The sequence below is a fragment of the Pyricularia oryzae genome, chromosome 1 (genome assembly GCF_000002495.2).
Source record: "Pyricularia oryzae 70-15 chromosome 1, whole genome shotgun sequence".
Taxonomy (NCBI): domain Eukaryota; kingdom Fungi; phylum Ascomycota; class Sordariomycetes; order Magnaporthales; family Pyriculariaceae; genus Pyricularia; species Pyricularia oryzae.
Window position 1 is genome coordinate 3368188 of NC_017844.1, and position 19379 is coordinate 3387566.

Sequence of the window (19379 nt, forward strand, 5' to 3'; positions counted from 1 at the left end):
ACAAATCCAGAAAAAGAAGAAAAAACAGAAGTTTCAAATGCACTCCCCTCTAAAGCAAACATGTCCGCCCGGTCATGAAACACAGGTGTAAAGCTGTGCCCTAGCCTGCATGTTGACTACCCTATCCGGGTCATACGCAGTATACATCTTCTTGCCCGCCGTCCTCTTCCGGTTACCGCTTGACCTCCTCGCTGTCGCCTCAATCGGCCTGTAGCTCTTCTCAACGGGTGCTTCGGCCACGGTGGCGTCAACAGCATCTGCCGATGAAGCCGGCGAGTCCCCCATATCCCGGGTGCTAGTGGACCAGGACGCACGCGCGGCGCCGCCGTCCAGCGGCATGCCGTCGTCGACCTCGTCGACCTCCATGATGGGCTCCGGGGCGGGCGAGCGACGGTAGCCGTTCAGGCTGAGGCTGTCGGCGTTGCGGAACGACTGCGGCGGCGTCCTGGGCGGGCTGTTGGTGCGCTTGGCGCCACTGGCCGACGTGGGAGGGGAGTGGTGGCCTGTGTGGTGCCAATGGGTGCTGTGGCGAGGTGAGGGTGGGGAGGCGTTGCGAGGGCGGTTGTTCATGGACTGCACCAGGTGCGTGGGCGGCTGGTCCGGAGGTGAAACTGGTACTTCGGACTTGCCCACCATGAGGAGGTCGTCGTCTGGTTCTTCGACGCGCTTGGGTCCGACATGGCTGCTGGTTTTTTTTTCGGGTTAGTATATGGTCGTGCCGGTGGAGTAGGCTGGCTGGAGACGTATAGGGTGTGAGACATACACAAGCTTCCTCAACGTGTGCATCTTTGATTTGGGCATATTTAAATTTCTTCTCGTTTCAGCGTTTGAACGTGTGTGAACAATGGACAAAATCCAGTCGAATTTGCGAAAGTGAACGGGTCTCCCGAGCGTCAAGAATTATGTATTGCAGTTGTATGGGCATATATACTTGGGTATAAAATTCTAGAGGACAAAGAAGAAGAGAAAAGAAAAAAAAAGACGGCGTCGAGTTCGTGATATCGTGCCTTGGTATCCGCGTGTCGCATGTGTTGTCCTCAAGTGGCATGAGGGTTATCGTCTAGTGGCACATGGAGACAAAGATGGACAAGACATTGGGTATAGTTCTAGACCTAGGACTAGAATAGAATAATTAAAGGTTGATATTTTGCAAAGGCTGGGGGCGGTGGGGGTGAAATCTTGTAGCGCTTCCATCCCCTGGATCAATATCTTTGAGCGAGGTTTGGCACATTCCAAGAGATTGCAGTAATACATGCTAGCCAGGGTTTTGCATTATAGGGAGTGACGTTGCAGCCTCCCTAAGCGCGGGCGAGATCAACAAATCGGCAGCCTTGTTGGTCTATGCAGAAGTCGGTTTTTTCTCCGGTTATGTGCCAGTTTCGGGCGATTGGAACCCTGAACAGAACCGGTAAAAGGAATCCGGGGTGAGGAAAAGGAGGCCAACCGCTTTGCCTTATTTGAGGATCCGTGGAGGTGATCTCCAAGCGTGAAGATGTTCGATTTCAAGAAAACTGGTGAAATGACGTCAGAGTAGACAACGATCCTTGACGGGAAAAAGGGAAGCCAACAGCCGCTATGGCTTGATCTATCGACTCCAAAATCCCAAAGAAGAAATCCCCGCTTGCTTATACTTGCCATTCTCGGCTACCAAATTTCACCAATTGGACTGATCCTACCCGGATTTTTGATTCCAATAACCAGGATACACTTGCAGCTGTGGTGGGGGCATTTCTCCTAGTCGTGTTGCATCTGTCCCGTCGAATGCCAAGCTTACTCGCTACGTACAGGTAGGGCAGCCATTCGGAAAGCGTATTGGAACTCTTGTGGCCGCCACCCTATGGGTCCAAGGGTCTCGCTGGTGTCAAAAATTTTCAGGAACGGCGTCACTTGTTGCCACCGGCGCCGCACGGAGCGTAACCGGAGCGGAGCGGGCGAACACCGGGGGTATCCGGGTGTCCCCGTGCTCCATTTGTTCAACGGCTTTTTTCATCCCGTTATGTACAGAGCAGACGGACGACTTCAGCGCATCTTCTCGGAGGCGCAGTCTCTGGAAAGCCGTAGATTAGTATGTGAATACAATTTTGCACAGTTTGGTCATTGTACGCAAGTTGATAATTATCCAGTTGTTGTTCAGGGTCAGTTGGCATCAAAACTCCCATCATGGGCAGCACTAGGAATTCATCGTCTTGGCCCCGACCCTGCGGGGAGAATGAGATTTGAAGCGGTAAATGGATTGCCTCTTCTGGGTCAGCTACTGCCGCCACTGCTGCATACACGGTTGCGTGTCGTGCACCTTCTCAACAAGCTCCGCAAGAGGTTTAGCAGACGTGTTCAACCTTTTGCTCCGTTGCATCCCGCGGGCCCAAGTCTGTCTTGAGAGTGCGACCAAAAAGCTCAAGCAGAACCTCGAAGCAGACCTTGGTGATGGCCGGATCGTAGCGACCCTTACTAAGCTCATCGCGAATAAAGGCGTGTTGCGCCCAGGCGAACTCGTAGAAACTGAACACGGTACCGGCCTCGCGCAGCTTCCGTCGGATTAAGTCTCGACCAGCATCAGGCACATGCGTATCCTTGATACCAAAGATCATGGCAACCTCGGCCTTGATCTTGGAGAAATGATCGATTGTATGATTCGAGTTGGCCGGGGCATCATATGCTGTGTTGGCGCTCTCGTAGGGGCCGAGGGTCCTTGAGTGGACATCCGTGGCAAAGTATGCAACACAGGCGGAGATGCGAGGGTCCAACTGATGGCGTCGGAAGGTAAAAGTCAATACCATATTATGATCATAGAATTACTCCCGTGGCCGCCCATAGTCGAAGTGGATTTGAGTCGAGGAGTAAAACAATCAGCACTTACACTAGCCCTGAGTGCAAGATGGCCTCCAAGGCACATTCCTGTGGCCCCGATCAAGCCAGTGCAAGTAGGCAGGCTAAGGAGGTAATCTACCGAGTTGTGAGAGTCTTCATCGTACGACTCAAGTGTCTGAGGAAGGCCATGTGTAAGATTAGCCAAGCACAAACACCGTTACCCCAAGCGAGGACGCCAGACCTTCTTGATTTTCCACTCATTGCCTTGATCCGTTCCAGGTACGTCGTAGGCCAAAGGCTCAGGCCCCGTGAAGTCATGATAGCTACTTGGAGCCGCTACAATGTATCCCTGACCAGCGATTTGCCGAGCGAACCGTGCCACAGGACCGGTGACTGCAATACAAAGAACAGTCTGTTGTCAGCAGTGTGAGCAAAAGCGCACGTTCACGGCAGCACCGGAATTCATTGAATGAGTCAAACGAAGCACCGAATCCAGTGGAATGGGGTTCGACCATTTGACTGGGACTGCTCATCGATTCGAGTAGAGTAACAACGAACCCTGGTAAATCTCGCTGAAGATTACTACTCCAGGGAAGCGGCTAGAAAGCAGATCAGCCAAGTCTGACGATAGCTAATCTGGATTGCAAGCCATTTGCTGAGGCGCCTACGCATTAGGATACTGCGGGATCGTGGGATGGAACACAAATATTCCTATATAAGATCCTCGATTGTTAGGAATGGGCCAAGGCGAGCATTGTGATAGCTATTCTAGGGTGATGACGGCCTCACTCATAGTGGACTCGACGCCATTGACCGTGGTCTGCACGTCGGCGTGGCTTTCCTTGATTAACATCTTGTTTGCGTATGGAGACTTCGTTGACTTGGTGCGGTTGCTGAAGTAAGTGGATAAAAAGAAATTGTCTGCAGTATATCGATCAATGCGAAGATGTTTAGAGTTCGATGATGCCTTTTCCGAAAGGAACATGCGCCGCCGTTGATTCCGGAGACCTGCAGGAGCGCCATCACAGCTTGCCTGATGTCTGTAAATGTGGAGAAGCATGCAACGGAGGGGTAGCTTGTCTTGCTTGTCTGCAGCATTTGCTGCAATTCCATCTGTTGCTGGGCAGTTCAAATTTGACCCCGCAGAGTCGCTATCCGCCCGGATGCACCCACAACCGCGCATAAGGTGCCTGGTTATCTCATTGGTACCTATTTGCAGGTATCTAGGTACCTTAGTGACCAAAATTAGGTCTGAAAATAGGAAGCTGAAGAAGACCGCAAATGTGTGATGCAGACACAGATACCAAACACCAGTGCTCTGATCGATGGCAACTGCTCCGCCACAGAATTGATCGGAAGTGCCTCTGATACTTAATCATGAAAAGCTCTCCTACCTTCAAAAGTAGTCGGGCAGCTTACAGGCATGATGTGGGGCATCCCTGTCTGTCGCCTGCATTTTCCCCTGATCGAAAAGCGGTGACGCAAGCAAGGCTGCACTGTTGTCTGGTCTACCAGCTGATGGTGCTTCTTCGATTATGATCCTTCATGATCGAAAACCGCGCAAAGTAGCAGCCATCGAAACTCAGACGGTCAGCAGTGCTAGAATCTGTTTCATTGATTACCAAGCTCTCTTCCAGCACAGGAAACTGCCAGAAAAGCTTCAGTTAGTGGGTTTGAAGTTGTTGGGATCGTTGCAAAGCTTGTGGAAGCTTCCAGTTTTTTGCGTGCTATCATCCATGGCTCGTCTGAGATGCATGGGAATACCACGCCATTAAAGGTCCACAGATTCAGCTGGAAGAAAACTGAAAGTCGATCATGCTACCTTTTCGGCAAAATAAAAAAATAACAAATAACAAATAAATAAGTAGGGCTACCTCTGCGTACCGAGCCCGAGAAGGATGCCGATAGAAAGTACTGGCGTTTACTATTTCGATTAAGAATACAAGCAAAAATAGAGAATAAAATAAACCAAAGGGGAAGAGAAAGAAAAATATCCGTCAGCCCCAGACTGACTGCCGCATGGGGTAATTGGGGTTAGGCTCACTCTAACCGTCCCAAGATCGTGAGGCTGGTCGAGAACAAGATCTTGACCTTTGAGTTCAGCATCAGCAAATAAAATCAATTGCAATTAAATTTCCATGCCACGTAGGCCGATAATACAATTTACAAGGTATACAGAAGCAAGTTCAGTAATGGCAAATAGACAGTGGCAGTGTAGTGCTACCGCATCCAAGCCTGCTGGCGCGCTGCTGACCGTTGTGAGCTCGTCAAATTTTCAGAAAAAATTTCCATCCCGTTTTCGTCATTGAATCGCGGTTCAGCAAGGTTGCCGGTGTGGGATTATCAAAACCCATACTGTGAGCCACAAAATTGAGGCTCATTGTGGCTAATCTCCAGGGGTGGAAGTCAACAGAAGGAGATGGACGGGGGTGGTGACTTCCAGAAAGGGCAGGAAGCACAGGGGTCATTCTAGTGCGCTCTCTCACCTTCAACTCAGAGGCAGCTTTTTCTTTCCAATTCCAGAAGCTTCTCTTTGAAAGGCTCTGCCCCGCCAACCACTCGCCCCTCTATCAGGCCTTTGGGCTACATTTAAAGACAGTCTCTTGTACACACTCACCACCGCTCTTCCTTTCGAAACCAGATCACTTGTTTTTCACATACCACTCATAAACTGCGCTAATAATACCCATTTCCTTTTAATCGCGTTTTTCTTCTTCTACCAACACACATAAAACCAACCACAGAAGAGAGCACATCAACATATTCAAGATGGCGCCCGCTGTTGGTATCGACTTGGGTACAACCTACTCTTGCGTCGGAATCTTCCGTGACGACCGCATTGAGGTAAGCATCTAAACTCATTTTCGAATTATCTTGACTTCACAATTATACTAATATATTCCTTGCTAGATTATCGCCAATGACCAGGGTAACCGAACAACCCCGTCCTTCGTGGCGTTCACGGATACCGAGCGTCTGATCGGAGATGCGGCCAAGAACCAGGTCGCTATGAACCCCCACAACACCGTCTTCGACGCGAAGAGGTTGATTGGTCGCAAGTTCTCCGACGCTGAGGTCCAGGCCGACATGAAGCACTTCCCCTTCAAGGTCGTCGAGAGGTCTGGCAAGCCTGTCATTGAGGTCGAGTTCAAGGGAGAGTCAAAGCAGTTCACTCCTGAGGAGATCTCATCCATGGTCTTGACCAAGATGCGTGAGACTGCTGAGTCTTACCTTGGTGGCACCGTCAACAACGCTGTCGTCACCGTCCCCGCCTACTTCAACGACTCGCAGCGTCAGGCTACCAAGGATGCCGGTCTCATTGCTGGTCTGAACGTCCTCCGTATCATCAACGAGCCTACTGCCGCCGCCATCGCCTACGGTCTTGACAAGAAGGTCGAGGGTGAGCGCAACGTGCTTATTTTCGATCTTGGTGGTGGTACTTTCGATGTGTCGCTCCTTACCATTGAGGAGGGTATCTTCGAGGTCAAGTCCACCGCTGGTGACACCCACTTGGGTGGTGAGGACTTTGACAACCGTTTGGTTACTCACTTCGCCAACGAGTTCAAGAGGAAGCACAAGAAGGTAGGTTTTCCTCATTCCCTTTAGTATCCTTTCGAATAAAGTATAATTACTGACAATTTTTTAGGATCTCACCACCAACGCCCGTGCCCTCCGTCGTCTGCGCACTGCTTGCGAGCGTGCGAAGCGCACTCTTTCTTCCTCTGCCCAGACCTCCATCGAGATCGACTCGCTGTACGAGGGTATTGACTTCTACACCTCGATCACTCGTGCCCGTTTCGAGGAGCTTTGCCAGGACCTGTTCCGCTCCACCCTGCAGCCTGTTGACCGTGTCTTGACCGATGCCAAGATCGACAAGGCCCAGGTTCACGAGATCGTCTTGGTCGGCGGTTCCACCCGTATTCCCCGTATCCAGAAGCTCATTACCGACTACTTCAACGGCAAGGAGCCCAACAAGTCCATCAACCCTGACGAGGCTGTCGCCTACGGTGCTGCCGTCCAGGCTGCCATCCTTTCGGGTGACACCAGCTCCAAGTCCACCAACGAGATTCTGCTGCTCGACGTTGCACCGCTCTCGCTCGGTATCGAGACTGCTGGTGGTATGATGACCAAGCTCATTCCCCGTAACACCACCATCCCCACCAAGAAATCCGAGGTCTTCTCCACCTTCTCGGACAACCAGCCTGGTGTGCTTATCCAGGTCTACGAGGGTGAGCGCCAGCGCACCAAGGACAACAACCTGCTGGGCAAGTTCGAGCTTACCGGCATTCCCCCGGCTCCTCGCGGTGTTCCCCAGATCGAGGTTACCTTCGACCTGGACGCCAACGGAATCATGAACGTCTCCGCTGTTGAGAAGGGCACTGGCAAGACCAACCAGATTACCATCACCAACGACAAGGGCCGTCTTTCCAAGGAGGACATCGAGCGCATGCTTGCTGAGGCCGAGAAGTTCAAGGAGGAGGATGAGGCTGAGGCCGCCCGTGTCTCTGCCAAGAACGGCCTTGAGTCGTACGCCTACTCCCTGCGTAACACCCTGCAGGACTCCAAGGTCGACGAGAAGCTTGATGCTGCCGACAAGGAGAAGCTCAACGCTGAGATCAACAAGATTGTCAGCTGGCTTGACGAGAGCCAGCAGGCTACCAAGGAGGAGTACGAGGAGCACCAGAAGGAGCTTGAGGCTGTTGCCAACCCCATCATGATGAAATTCTACGGTGCTGGTGGCGCTCCCGGTGGCATGCCCGGTGCACCCGGTGGTGCCCCTGGTGGCTTCCCTGGTGCCGGTGGTGCTCCTGGCGCCGGCGGCGACGATGGCCCCACTGTCGAGGAGGTCGACTAAACAACTCGCTTCTTGTCCATATTCCCTAATTGTTTTTTGAGCACAGCTGGGTTTTTTTTATGGGTTTTTAGAGTTGAACGCTCTGGGTCTGTTCATTGTTCATTTTCTCCAATTTTTCTCGTAATGACATCACGAATGGAAAAAGTCACCGGCGCTCATACACGTGGGGGTTGTATTTTAATTAGGATTTTCAATGGGAACAACAGTTCAAAATAATGCATCGTCTGTGATATATGCACACCAATTGTGAACTTGATCAGAACTTACAGCCACACAGCCAAGGGCGATATGCAAGTCGCTTCGATTAATTGACTTGCGCCTAAAGGCTCAAAACGCCGCGATACACTTTCATATCTTAGTCAGGCTTCTGGTTATAGGGGAATGTCTACGCGACGTCCCACGGAATAAATAAGTATGTTAACCTCCCAACTTGCGAGTATTAAATTGGTCGGCAAGGTCCCCTGCTTATGGGTTGGATGGTAGTCAGCAACAGGTACGATAAAATATCGACTTCATGAGGGTGCTCATCGGTTCGACACATACTCGAAGACAGGCTTCGACACCCTATAGAACCCGCTCGACCCGACCTATAGGATGTGCATGCAACAAGGCGCCAGCCCAGGGGCTTGTCATGCCCAGTGCATCAGGACCACCAGGCTTGTGCTTGAAAGTCGTGTGCTCCGCGATGAGCTGTATGGTGATTGTCACTTCAGGCATGGCGATAAACTAGAGTATGTATTTGTCTGTGATCTCGTCGTTTTCTTTTTCTTCATTGTCCCACTTAGTGGCCCTACGATGCCGAAAGTCAAAATTCTCGGCGCGATCCCGTAGAAGTCGGCCCCATCCACATAATGCCCGAAGTTCGCTCTGCTCTGCAAAGATGGGAGATGCACTGACTCTTTGGCCCGGAGTCGAGCGAATCTTTGCCTTCCTTTTTCTTATCGACTAACTATTAGTATCAAGGGAACCCACTGATTGGTTCCTTTAATATACTTTTAAAATAGTGACTTACATGGAGGAATAAGTGAGGCCAGCATGTTACAATCTTGTTCGTTAATGAGAAAAAAATGCATTTTTTACCAGGCCAGTTGCTACTGACTGCTCTGAACGGATGGCAAATAGACACTATAGGTATACCGGTAGGTGCGAAATACGATTTCCAGGGGTTTGCATATGATGTATGATGGATGATGTCACAATCAGGAGCCAAGGCCGTAAACAAGAGATCGCGTGGTAGATTACTGGTGGGTTGAGAAGGAGTTGTAAGGGGCTATGTTATTTGAACGACTGCTATAGAAGCAAGGGGTTACAGTCAGGGTTAGAGTGCGTATTTGCTAGTGGTGAGAATTCAAGTCACCTCAAAGATTTTGAGTTCCAACCCCCAAAAATAGTAAATTTAATGTAAATATGTATTGATTGAGTTTACAAAAAGTGCATACGTAAAAGCATCATGTATGATTTACCACAAAGCCTTCCTTTACACTGATATCCATTTCCCATTCGGATCACAAGCACCAAAACCCCCAACGCCAAGCCCAGCCCATAATGATTATGTTGTCTAGAAAATTGCTAGCTCAGTCACAAGCCAACTGTTGTTGTTCAAAAAGCCTCCACATCGGCAGGCGTGCCGAACCACGCCCCCAACTCATCTGCCTCTTTCCCCCCGGAGTCACCACCGCTACCAGTGCTGGCAATGAAGAAATCGGTGACGCGATGCGACTCTCCATCGTCCTCGACCGGCCAGTCGACTCTGACGGCGCCATTGCCAGATTTTGCGGCCTCTAGCATGTCCTTAACCGTGCCCCAGCTGAACCGGCATTCGGTGCCCCAGCCAAACACAGGATGCATGTTCCGCTTGAGCCATCCCACACATCTTGCATCTGACGGGTAGCCCGAACCCCACCCTATCTCCTCATCCTCGCCCCCCTCGGCCTTTGCGATCTCGGACAGGACATTCTTGTACAGTACCTCGAGCGCCGCATCACGTGTCACCTTTGCACAGACACTTGCGGCACTGACGCAGGGGTACAAGCTATCGGCCTTCTTGGAGACCGTGACCTTTGCGGTTGGGAAGAACCGCTCCAGCTTTTTTTGGTACGCGGCCGGGGGACCGACCGTGTCAACGTAGATCTCGGCGACGTTGACCCCCCTGTCCATGACGCCTTGTATCAAAGATACCGTAGCGTCCAGCGCCTGTGCGTTGAGGTTGTATGCCGCCGACGTGGCGGGGCGCATCATGCCCGCCCCGATGTCGCGTGCCGACAGCGACGATATCGCCCATCCGCACGTACTGTTGAGGCTCCCGGCGGACTGCGACAGCGTCGGCGTGCACAGCGACTCCATCAGGCTCGAGCGCACAGCCGGCGTCAGGACCTTGGAGTCGTCAAAGTGGTGGGTCTCCCGGAGCAAGGGGTCGGAGAGCGGGATGGGCAGGTAGAAGACACCGTAGACCATGGGGCCCAGGACGGGGCCGCGGCCGGCCTCATCGACGCCCAGAACGCATGGTACGGGTGATGGTGAAAGGAGGGAGTCTGGTACAGGTGAAAAATGCGTATATGTGTCTCCTGCGACTAGGGCGGTTTCATTTATTGATGGTGGGATGAAGACGTTGTCGGGCGGAGTCTCGAGGGCGATGTTGGCATCGTCGACCATTTGTGCGTCTTCCATGTTGGATTATCAGATGAAATACTGAAACAAGTTGGATCCAGACTATTCAAAAACAAAAGATTCCCTTTGAATTTTTTTATTCTCTTTGTTTTTGTTACTATTTCTCCTGGCAGAAAAATAAACAAAGGTATGATGGCTCGGAATTTTGCATTAGTATCTTCCAGACAAAGACGCGTCTGTTCAAGCTTAGACGCGACTCAATTTAGTGGCTTGCAGCTTGCAGCTTGCAGCTTTGCAGATCAATTGGCCCCACCATGTTCCGGCACGACCACTGCTCATCCATTCGTATACCCTTTTACCTCCACCTCATACAGGTACTTAGATACTTACGCGTCGGCATCCTGATTCGTCGCTGACCAGGCGATTCCACCCTAAATCAACAAACAACATCAACAGCTCTTGGGGTCGATTCCACACGACTACAACGTTCCATCCGACTGTTGTTCTCGCGTAGGCGACCGACCCTCATTTTGAATTTGCGGAATTTAATCGCTCAGTATTTTGCGACAATACCTTGCAATCACGAGCTTGCGCGTTCACAACTATCAAAAAGAGCCACCTGAGCTCAAGCTTCCAGTCGCGATCGCCCGTGACGTCGCCAACATGGCGCCTCAAGGTCGTAAATCGCTGGCGGCCCCGCGCAGTACCCAGGAAAAAGTGTTTGAGCTTGGGAAGCAAGGGAGGTAGGTCTACGCCTTTAAAGGCTATTTGCATCCGGTGTTTCTATCTTTCAACCTTCTTTCCGTGAATCGCGACTAATTCTCTTTGTTACGCGCGCAAACAGGAAAACTGGCGTAACCTTGCCCGAATCAGGGGTACGCGACGAAAATGGAATCGAGTCTTTCAAGGGCATCTTTGATTCTCCAGGAAAGGGCAGCGTTGCAGCTGATAGCGACGAGGATGAGAGCAGCGAGGAGGAGGACGACGAGGCGGAGGCCAGCATGGACATGGACATCGCGGAGAGTAAGTGACTTTCGTGCGCGATCTGTCTGTCTGATAGTTCTTAACACTGACCACATACCCGTGCAGCCCCTGGCCCGGAACCCCTTTCACTGCTTGCTAAGCACACTCAGAGCTTGCGCCGACCGACAGCCAAGGCAAAGTCACCCGCACTCACGAGCCTGCAATCACCACCAGTTCGCGCCGGGCAAAACTCCCCTCTGCGTCGTGCGCCACCGGTTGCACCAGTAAATGGCCACAAGTCAGCTACGATGCGGTTGAACTTTGATGCAAGGCAGCACGGCCTTCCGAAACCAGGTGCTTTTGGTGGCAAGGCTTTGCAGAACGGAGGGCAGTCTGAAGAGGAAGAGGAGGAGTATGAGGAGGAAGAGGACCAGGACGTGGCGGGTGGTGAGGAGGACAGAGAAATGTCTCAGGAGGAAGTCGAAGAGTTTATTGAGGAGAGCATGCAGATGTTGGATGCTGGAGACGACGAAGGCGATGTTGACGAAAGCGAACCGGAACCGGAACCGGAACCGGAACCCAGGCCAGCACCGGTCACGAAGCAAGCGAATGTGCCGAAGAAACGCGGTCGTCCACCGAAATCAGCCGACAGCACCATGGAGCTGCCAGAACATCCGCAAGATGAAGACAACTCCAGAGCAACTGCGGATTCATCACCTCCAATCGCCAAGAAGCGCGGTCGACCAGCCAAGGGCGGCAAGGCGAAGGAGAGTCCTGCTCCTAGCTCATCTTCAGGAAATTCAGCGAAAAAGCGTGGAAGAGGGGTACGAACGTCCAACTCAGACAGCATCCCCGAGGAAGCAGAACCGGAACCCGAAAACGCACCTGCAACTAAGCGTCAACGTGTTGCCGCCGCCCCGGCCGCCGCCAAGGGGAAGCCAGGCCGCAAGCCTTTAGTCGCTCGTGCCGCCCCGCAAGCAGAATCTTCGACTGCAGCGGCAAAACCAGCAGGCAAAAGAGGCCGCCCAGCCAAGCGTTCTTCGGGAGACGGAGACAGAGGTGCCGCCGACGAGTCCGTTGTCATCATGCCGCGACCACCACTACCAAAGCGTGGCGGTCTGGTAATCAGTCGGCCCGAAGAATCAGATGGTGTGATCCGCACGCGATCAGGGCGTAACTCGTACCGGCCACTGCAGCACTGGCGCAATGAGCGCGTCGAGTTTGAACAGGTTTCATTGGATGCCCGGCTTGGAACATCCAAGAGCCGTGACCTCCTTATGCCAAGCATCAAGGAGATTGTGCGAGTGGAAGAGGAGGAGGCGCAGACTACGAGGAGGTATGGCTCTAGGCGAGGGGCCAAGAAGGGCGGGCGGGGAAGAAGGCGGACGGCGGACTCGGAAGACGAGGACGAAGAACCTTCACCCTGGGAACAGGATCCTGGCGAGCTGATCGTGCCAGTCCAGCAGTGGCAGCCTGAGCACGAATTTGACCCACCCGGGCCTGATGACGAGCTGCCCGAGGGCGAGGACGTAGTAGCGGTATCAGGACCAGCGATTAGGACTCGCGAGATCCTTGGGTCGAGCTTCCGGTTCACCAAGACGCTAAGCTTACCCTTCTTTGGAACTGGAGTGGTGGATCTACCGCCAGGGGCTGAGAAAAAGGCCAAGAACTCACGCAAGATGCACATGACCTTTATAGTGCACACGGGGCGGGTCACTGTGACGGTCAACAACACGGCCTTTTCGATTGGCAAGGGTGGCATGTGGTTTGTGCCCAGAGGTATGTGTGCGGTCCTTTTCATGTGTTATGCGCCTCAAATACTGATATATTTCTACAGGCAACTATTACAGCATTGCGAATGAGGGCGCCAAGTCGTCCAGGATATTCTTCGCGCAGGCTTGTGAATATAGAAGACCTGATGAAGATGAGCAGGACGAAATGACTGAAAGCAGCTAATTCATCGCGGTGGGTTGGTCTGGTTGACGGATAAAAAAGTATGATACCAATGTTGACGATCTGTTTTACGCCCAATTCTTGTTTACCTAGCTCATTGTCTGTATACCCATTTGAACCCTGCCTAACACGTATTCTTTCTAATCTTTGGGTCGTATTGCTTGAGGATCCTGTGCATGTGATGTGATTGCGTTGCTTTGAATTAAATACAACGGGCTCGACCCAGGTACGACCCTCTTTACCTGACTTTTCACCTGTCCTTCTATCTACCTTCCATTTTTACTTATATTCGCGTCTACCTTCTCAGCTAAAACCAGTTGAAACCCCCGGAATAATATTAATCAAACCTAAGCCGAAACGGCATTATGGCATTGTATTCAGGCTGTTCCCGCCGCGATTTAGAGACTTAGAAGGACTGCTAGACTCCCAGCTATGTGAATGACTTCAGTTAAAACCAGCAGAAACTCCCGAAACGATATTGATCAAACCCCAAGCCAAAATCCCATTCCATGCGTTATTTCCAGCCCGTTTCCACCGCGATTTCATCAAAGCAGCCGAGAAATACTCTTGCCATCGATAACAGCGATCAGATTCTAGCTCTTCGTCAGGGCCGAATATCCACCCTGGCAGCCTCGCTGCCAACCATGCCGTCTCGGAGCTGTTGCTGCAACTGCGCCGTATTAGCACATCCGACTCAGCTTCCTCCCAACCGACAATTTGCCTTTTGGTATCTGGACTGTCGGCATCCTCGGTCTTAATTTTTTTATCAGGCATTGCGGCTGATTGATGGCGAATATCCCGAAATATGTAGCCAACTGCCTATTGGGTGTTATGTTGGAACTACTTTGAAAATGTGCTATTAGACGCGATGTTAGTGAATCAAGTGCGGCGAGGAAGAATAGGGGTGGATCGGGCGTATTGAGGTTCGACGGACCCAAATCGTCTGCGATTATAATGAGGGAGGGCCAGAAACTTACAAACTGTTGTGAGTGTCGTTTGTTCAAAGCGAAAGGGACGATTCGAAGCAAAAAGTTCTTATATATACGTAGAATCCTTCAGGCCGGCATACAAACGGGCCACTTGGGACAACAAATCCGATGCTGTACTTGACTGACCTGGGTTGACATACATTTTCATATATTATCGAATTGGAGTGATTTCCTTTGACTAAATCTCTAGTCCACATCGCACAAAAAATAATACAACGAGGGATATGAAGTGGCGCCTCTTGTGCCCTCGGTAAAAATGAAGTTCACGATCGTACACTCTATGTCGTCGTCAGTCGCCGTAATATGCAATATCGTATAATCAGCCCTGCTGCCGAAAACATGCATCCGAAGCTTTCGGTGTCCCCTTATCCTCCTCCCTGCACCTCTATCCCCATTCATGCCCGCAGGCCTCTCATCTTGGCCCTTTTTTACCTCCTCGAACGATGACTGTGTAATATCACATTTAGTAGTCGCAATTATATTCCTAATGAGCCTTGGCTCCGCATCGTAGCATTGGTGACCTCGACTTGTCGTCTCGAGGCTTGTCGTAAAATTGGTGCACGGGGTAGCAGTCACCTCCTTCTTCTTATACGCGGCGCATGGTAGGCAGCCAGACTACCTTCAGGTGCGCCGCCTCTCCTGATATTTCCGAGAAGCCAATCCGTCAGCCCGACGACCTTGGCACCGACTCCCTTCTCCCAGTGACCACCTTCCTGGACAGTTTCGATGGTATGGCTCAGGATCCTCCCTTCGACATCGAAATCAAAGATGAACAGGCCGACAAACTCCTTGCTCCTGTCGCCATCACCGGAGCCAAGCCCGAGGACGTTGCCGCCGCCCAGGCTGCGCCAGCGCACAACGAGCTGCTCCCCCGTGGCGCCGGTCCTCCGTGGGGTCGACTGTATCGGTTGGTCGACCATGCGCTCTGACAATATCTCGAGGCGGTTGTTGCCAATCAGCGGCACGCGGTTCCACGCTATCGGGCTCGTCCATAGCGCGGCAATATAGGCGACGCGGCCTGACACTGCGGGCAGATGCTGGTGCGTCGAGGGGAAGAGATGCAGGGAAATGTTGGGCGCGAGGATTTCCTGCGGGAGAGGCGATTCGAGGAGTGTTGGAAGGCGCTCCTGGAGGATACGAAGAGCTGGCGGCAGCCAATTGTTAGCCTTTTGGGCTTGACTTGGGGGACAGGTTCATGGGCAAAGGAGGGAAAGATGAAATCGCACTCACTTTTTCCGAGCTTAACCTTGCGAGGGTCAGGCGGCGGAGACCGGCCGTTGGGCATAACCGGCTGAGGGCCCCCGAAGGGAAATGTAGATCTGAACCATACCTCTGGCAGGTTCCGAGGATTCGCTTCTTGGAGGGTGGTAAGCTTGGCAGTAGTCGCAGGCCTCGGCGCCTGTGCAGCACGAGCGGCGGCGCTGACGGCGGCTCGCAGGCGACGGAGGGTTGAGAGGTTTGCGACGCGTGGTCTTGCTGTCGTCGTCGATACGACCATGTTTGCAACTAGCACCATCATGGCCTTTTGTGAGGAGGCGCGACTGCAGCCGACGTGCTCAACATGCGTCAGGTCCCATCACATAGGTATGGATGGTATGGGTGGAAAGCAGGTTTCTTGGGGGGTTTGAAGCTACAGAAAGAAACAACCCAGAATGTTCCGAGGTGTAGGAGTAATAGTTAGTTAGGGATTGGCATTCGAGGGGTGGTGGTAGGGGACGGTACGGTACTTCGATAGTGGCACACTGGGTGGGCTGCGGAGGTGGATGATTTTCATGGAGCTGATATTTATTTTATGGGGAGCTCGTTCACTTTTTCTTCTCTCAAGTACAACATGAGGCGCTTCAAAGTACCGCCAGTAGTTACCTAGGTAGGCAAGTACGAAGAAGTACTTGGTGTGGACATGAACTAACAGTCAAACTGGCAAACCAAAACCTCTAGACTAGAACTAATTGTTTGGTTAATCCTTAGAAACTAGAATCATATTCTGGGTAATATTTTTCTCGACACCAATACGGACGATGTAGCGTGTGCCTAAATTCTATAACTTTCGCCGAAAACATTAAGTTATCTAGAATTTCTATTGCCAAGTCATGAGCGACCAGGCCTAGGAAAATCGGGGGTTTCCCATGTCAGGGGCACGCACCCAAAGGAACTGTAAGCCATGACGGCTGACCACCTGTGAGACATGGTGACTTGGCATATGATGGAGTACTCAATGCAAGGTGCCGGTAATGTAGATGAATTTGTCTCCTATCAGTACCTAAGGTAATTTACCAGGTGTGTACCTATGTATCTATGGTCATTTGAACAACGACCACCTGAACAAGACCGAGGAATCCGTCTGCAACTTTTTATTTTGACATGGTTTCGTCATCGCCAAAGAATGCTGATCAATGAGCAAGGTTGATGATTGGGTGTCATCACATGACTGGTCACATGTAAAGGCTCGCCCGAAGTTCTAACGATAGTAAGAGTGACAGTGCGAGTAATAGTGTGAGCGATGACTAGCTCCACATGGGTGCGGGCTGCAAAGAGCCAGTGCGTTGGGTCTGACTGGTCCAGCGTTTATTCACTGTTGCGCTGTAGCCTGAAAGAGTGCCTGACCCTGTTGATTTGAAGGTCAAGTGTTCGCAGTCAATCAACCACCAGCCATCCTAATCTGCCTTTGATCTGTTCCCCGTCTATCGCCGCCATTGCTCTTAACATCAGCACCTCCACCCACCTCGATCTGACCAAACAAACAGCGAACCGACCTGCGTCTTGCCGGCAACACGTCCTCGCTCTCTTTTTTTTTATCGTTGAAAACGCCTGCTATTTATTGCCTTGCGATCTGTCGCCTTTATCGTTCTCTTTCTTTCTTCAACCCACCCACTTACGTACTTTAGCTACCTACATAATCTCTCTAGCCAACCATGAATCCCGAGTAGTACGTCTGTCCTGCATTTTTGCTGGATCCATCTCCCCTCGAATGTCCTTGGGTTGCACCTTTCCCCTCCGCTCTTAATGGACTGTTCAGTCAGTCGTCGTCTTTTTTTTTTTTGTTCCTCTTTGTACTAACCGACGACCATGATCAGAGTTCCCTTTGCGGCCATGCCCCCTCTTTAAAGCCACGCAAGATCGGGGTCTTCGATGTCCATCACAGACTAGTCGACCACTTCGCCATCTGTTTGCGCGCTTCCGACCGACCACGAATCTATCTTTTACTGACCTCTGCGCGTCAGGTACGACTATCTGTTCAAGCTCCTCCTTATCGGAGACTCCGGTGTCGGAAAGTCTTGTCTGCTGTTGCGGTTCGCCGACGACACCTACACCGAGTCCTACATCTCAACCATCGGCGTCGACTTTGTATGATATCACCGTCCGCACCCTGTCTATGGACGGCGACAGTCATCCATCCACCATGACATCCACTAATTAGATGCTTTTGAAAACAGAAAATCCGGACTATTGAGCTGGATGGAAAGACCGTCAAGCTTCAGATTGTGAGATCACCGCCCTTGCGCTGACATCATCCATCGAACAAGTACTGACCGATGTGCCCCCTCTTGCCCCCGAACTACAGTGGGACACTGCCGGACAAGAGCGCTTCCGTACCATCACCTCTTCCTACTACCGCGGCGCCCACGGCATTTGCGTTGTCTACGATGTCACGGACATGGACTCGTTCAACAACGTGAAGCAGTGGCTGCAGGAGATTGACAGATATGCCACTGAGGGCGTCAACAAGCTCCTGGTCGGAAACAAGAGCGATATGGCAGACAAGAAGGTTGTCGACTACACGGTCGCCAAGGTATGCTGTCGCAAAACTGGACACTCCTTCCAGCTCTCCGCGCTACGCAAAACGTTGGCCGGCCTAATGGAAGGGGCTATCGGCTCTGAGTAAGGAAGACGCTAACACAAGCAACCCGCCTGTAGGAGTTCGCCGACAGCCTCGGCATCCCGTTCCTTGAGACATCAGCGAAGAACGCAAACAACGTTGAGCAGGCTTTCCTGACCATGGCCAGGCAGATCAAGGAGAGGATGGGCACCACAACAACAAACAACTCGAAGCCATCGGTACAGGTCGGCCCAGGCCAGGGTGTGGGATCGAACCAGAGCAACAGCTGCTGTTAAACGGCCGTTTGCAATAGGCCGGTATTGACTGAGAGTCCCTCGTATACCTCCCGGTGCCCTGATGACAAGAGAAGTCCTATCAAGATGCCTTGTCATCGTTGTGTACATTTTTTTTTCTGTGGCTGCTCTCTTTGGGTGGTTGGCGGTCGTCACTTGATTTCGCCCTCTGGTGAGGACTCGGCCAAGGCGCTTATGCTGTGGAGATACCGAGTGGGACGACGGTTGGAGACAGGCCGAGAGAATATGATGACGACTGGAATTTGGGTTGGGGACTGCATATCGAGTTTCTCTGTCTTGTTATTTTGACCCGTTTCTTCTTGTTCTACTTTTTTTTAGCTTTTTTTTTTCTTTTTCATGCCACGCATAGATGAATCGTTGCCTGTTCTTGGATTCGCGTCCGCCATCCAATCACTGACTGAATCACCTCGTCCTCCTTGTAACCGGAAGTATTGCATCTGAACGACCGGCTGGCCATGCAATGCAACATGAATTTGAGATTGTTTGAATGTTGGCTTACACAGGTGAACTCAGGTTTGCAGGAGGATATAGCCGATCAATGGACCAGCTTCCTGGGTTCCAAGTTGGGATTCTTGTCTGTCCACCTTCGAGGCCTAGACTCGGCTATATTTAGCACCTAATTACAATCGACGGGTAAATATAAATAGCTACCTCGCATCTTCCCTTACGAAACCTATCAGAACTCCCCCTTTCCATGTAGGATAATCTCGAACCAAAAGGATACTGGGCACTGACTGGGTAAAATTTGTAAGATCTGATGCGCCCTCGAGACGAATATGCAACTCATCCAACGACAATCTTGTTCCTTTTTATAGGCATCTCCTCTGGCTTAGGTTTCCTTAAATTCATCAAAGACATGAATTCCTGGGCGGGTCGTAACTTCGTAAGAGATCAAGCAAGCCACATTGATTGTCCTGTCCATCCGCCTCTGCCAAGTATTAACTTTTAGAGAACAAATAACCAACGGTCGGACGCTACCTAGGTACGTAAGGGAGTGTCATGTTTATCTACCTTCTCTTCCTCCATATTAGCTCTTTCTCTTACCTTCCTACTTTAAGCCGCTTGGAAAATAT

General features: G+C 51.5%; 8 protein-coding genes across 8 annotated transcripts; 3 read left to right on the forward strand and 5 right to left on the reverse strand.

Annotated features, from left to right (window-relative positions):
- Positions 1 to 72: 72 nt before the first annotated feature.
- Positions 73 to 801, reverse strand: MGG_06956 (uncharacterized protein; the record flags this gene model as incomplete). The annotated part of the gene is made up of 2 exons (XM_003709653.1): positions 73 to 682; positions 764 to 801. 2 exons carry the CDS (start codon positions 799 to 801, stop codon positions 73 to 75), a joined length of 648 nt encoding a protein of 215 aa, XP_003709701.1.
- Positions 802 to 2318: 1517 nt separating this feature from the next.
- Positions 2319 to 3661, reverse strand: MGG_06957 (dienelactone hydrolase; the record flags this gene model as incomplete). The annotated part of the gene is made up of 6 exons (XM_003709654.1): positions 2319 to 2744; positions 2858 to 2983; positions 3050 to 3201; positions 3367 to 3407; positions 3477 to 3519; positions 3598 to 3661. The coding sequence occupies 6 exons, from the start codon at positions 3659 to 3661 to the stop codon at positions 2319 to 2321; spliced, it is 852 nt and encodes a 283-aa protein (XP_003709702.1).
- A 655-nt stretch (positions 3662 to 4316) lies between these two features.
- On the reverse strand, positions 4317 to 4914 carry MGG_16225 (uncharacterized protein; the record flags this gene model as incomplete). The annotated part of the gene is made up of 3 exons (XM_003709655.1): positions 4317 to 4454; positions 4693 to 4732; positions 4853 to 4914. The coding sequence occupies 3 exons, from the start codon at positions 4912 to 4914 to the stop codon at positions 4317 to 4319; spliced, it is 240 nt and encodes a 79-aa protein (XP_003709703.1).
- A 474-nt stretch (positions 4915 to 5388) lies between these two features.
- Positions 5389 to 7883, forward strand: MGG_06958 (hsp70-like protein). Its single transcript, XM_003709656.1, has 3 exons — positions 5389 to 5652; positions 5719 to 6390; positions 6455 to 7883. The coding sequence occupies exons 1-3, from the start codon at positions 5578 to 5580 to the stop codon at positions 7661 to 7663; spliced, it is 1956 nt and encodes a 651-aa protein (XP_003709704.1). The 5' UTR covers positions 5389 to 5577; the 3' UTR covers positions 7664 to 7883.
- Positions 7884 to 9035: 1152 nt separating this feature from the next.
- On the reverse strand, positions 9036 to 10505 carry MGG_06959 (ribonuclease H2 subunit A). Its single transcript, XM_003709657.1, has one exon. It carries the CDS (start codon positions 10328 to 10330, stop codon positions 9263 to 9265), a length of 1068 nt encoding a protein of 355 aa, XP_003709705.1. The 5' UTR covers positions 10331 to 10505; the 3' UTR covers positions 9036 to 9262.
- Positions 10506 to 10649: 144 nt separating this feature from the next.
- MGG_06960 (uncharacterized protein) lies at positions 10650 to 13343 on the forward strand. Its single transcript, XM_003709658.1, has 4 exons — positions 10650 to 11013; positions 11115 to 11293; positions 11360 to 13012; positions 13071 to 13343. The coding sequence occupies exons 1-4, from the start codon at positions 10934 to 10936 to the stop codon at positions 13187 to 13189; spliced, it is 2031 nt and encodes a 676-aa protein (XP_003709706.1). The 5' UTR covers positions 10650 to 10933; the 3' UTR covers positions 13190 to 13343.
- A 920-nt stretch (positions 13344 to 14263) lies between these two features.
- MGG_06961 (uncharacterized protein) lies at positions 14264 to 15970 on the reverse strand. Its single transcript, XM_003709659.1, has 2 exons — positions 15406 to 15970; positions 14264 to 15319 (listed from the first exon to the last, which is right to left on the reverse strand). The coding sequence occupies exons 1-2, from the start codon at positions 15692 to 15694 to the stop codon at positions 14748 to 14750; spliced, it is 861 nt and encodes a 286-aa protein (XP_003709707.1). The 5' UTR covers positions 15695 to 15970; the 3' UTR covers positions 14264 to 14747.
- Positions 15971 to 16762: 792 nt separating this feature from the next.
- MGG_06962 (GTP-binding protein ypt1) lies at positions 16763 to 18742 on the forward strand. Its single transcript, XM_003709660.1, has 5 exons — positions 16763 to 17098; positions 17397 to 17520; positions 17610 to 17657; positions 17738 to 17965; positions 18091 to 18742. Exons 1-5 carry the CDS (start codon positions 17088 to 17090, stop codon positions 18286 to 18288), a joined length of 609 nt encoding a protein of 202 aa, XP_003709708.1. The 5' UTR covers positions 16763 to 17087; the 3' UTR covers positions 18289 to 18742.
- The last annotated feature ends 637 nt before the right edge of the window (positions 18743 to 19379 follow it).

What these genes read in the sequence shown, in the direction of transcription:
- MGG_06961 (XM_003709659.1), bottom strand. Translation starts at nt 15,694, where the DNA reads ATGATGGTGCTAGTTGCAAACATGGTCGTATCGACGACGACAGCAAGA. An exon ending in CAAGGTTAAGCTCGGAAAAA is followed by an intron (nt 15,320 to 15,405) that starts GTGAGTGCGATT and finishes GGCTGCCGCCAG; the next exon opens with CTCTTCGTATCCTCCAGGAG.
- MGG_06959 (XM_003709657.1), bottom strand. Translation starts at nt 10,330, where the DNA reads ATGGAAGACGCACAAATGGTCGACGATGCCAACATCGCCCTCGAGACT.
- MGG_06960 (XM_003709658.1), top strand. Translation starts at nt 10,934, where the DNA reads ATGGCGCCTCAAGGTCGTAAATCGCTGGCGGCCCCGCGCAGTACCCAG. An exon ending in GAGCTTGGGAAGCAAGGGAG is followed by an intron (nt 11,014 to 11,114) that starts GTAGGTCTACGC and finishes GCGCGCAAACAG; the next exon opens with GAAAACTGGCGTAACCTTGC. An exon ending in CATGTGGTTTGTGCCCAGAG is followed by an intron (nt 13,013 to 13,070) that starts GTATGTGTGCGG and finishes ATATTTCTACAG; the next exon opens with GCAACTATTACAGCATTGCG.
- MGG_06962 (XM_003709660.1), top strand. An exon ending in AGACCGTCAAGCTTCAGATT is followed by an intron (nt 17,658 to 17,737) that starts GTGAGATCACCG and finishes CCCGAACTACAG; the next exon opens with TGGGACACTGCCGGACAAGA. An exon ending in TCGACTACACGGTCGCCAAG is followed by an intron (nt 17,966 to 18,090) that starts GTATGCTGTCGC and finishes ACCCGCCTGTAG; the next exon opens with GAGTTCGCCGACAGCCTCGG.
- MGG_06958 (XM_003709656.1), top strand. Translation starts at nt 5,578, where the DNA reads ATGGCGCCCGCTGTTGGTATCGACTTGGGTACAACCTACTCTTGCGTC. An exon ending in TCCGTGACGACCGCATTGAG is followed by an intron (nt 5,653 to 5,718) that starts GTAAGCATCTAA and finishes ATTCCTTGCTAG; the next exon opens with ATTATCGCCAATGACCAGGG. An exon ending in TCAAGAGGAAGCACAAGAAG is followed by an intron (nt 6,391 to 6,454) that starts GTAGGTTTTCCT and finishes ACAATTTTTTAG; the next exon opens with GATCTCACCACCAACGCCCG.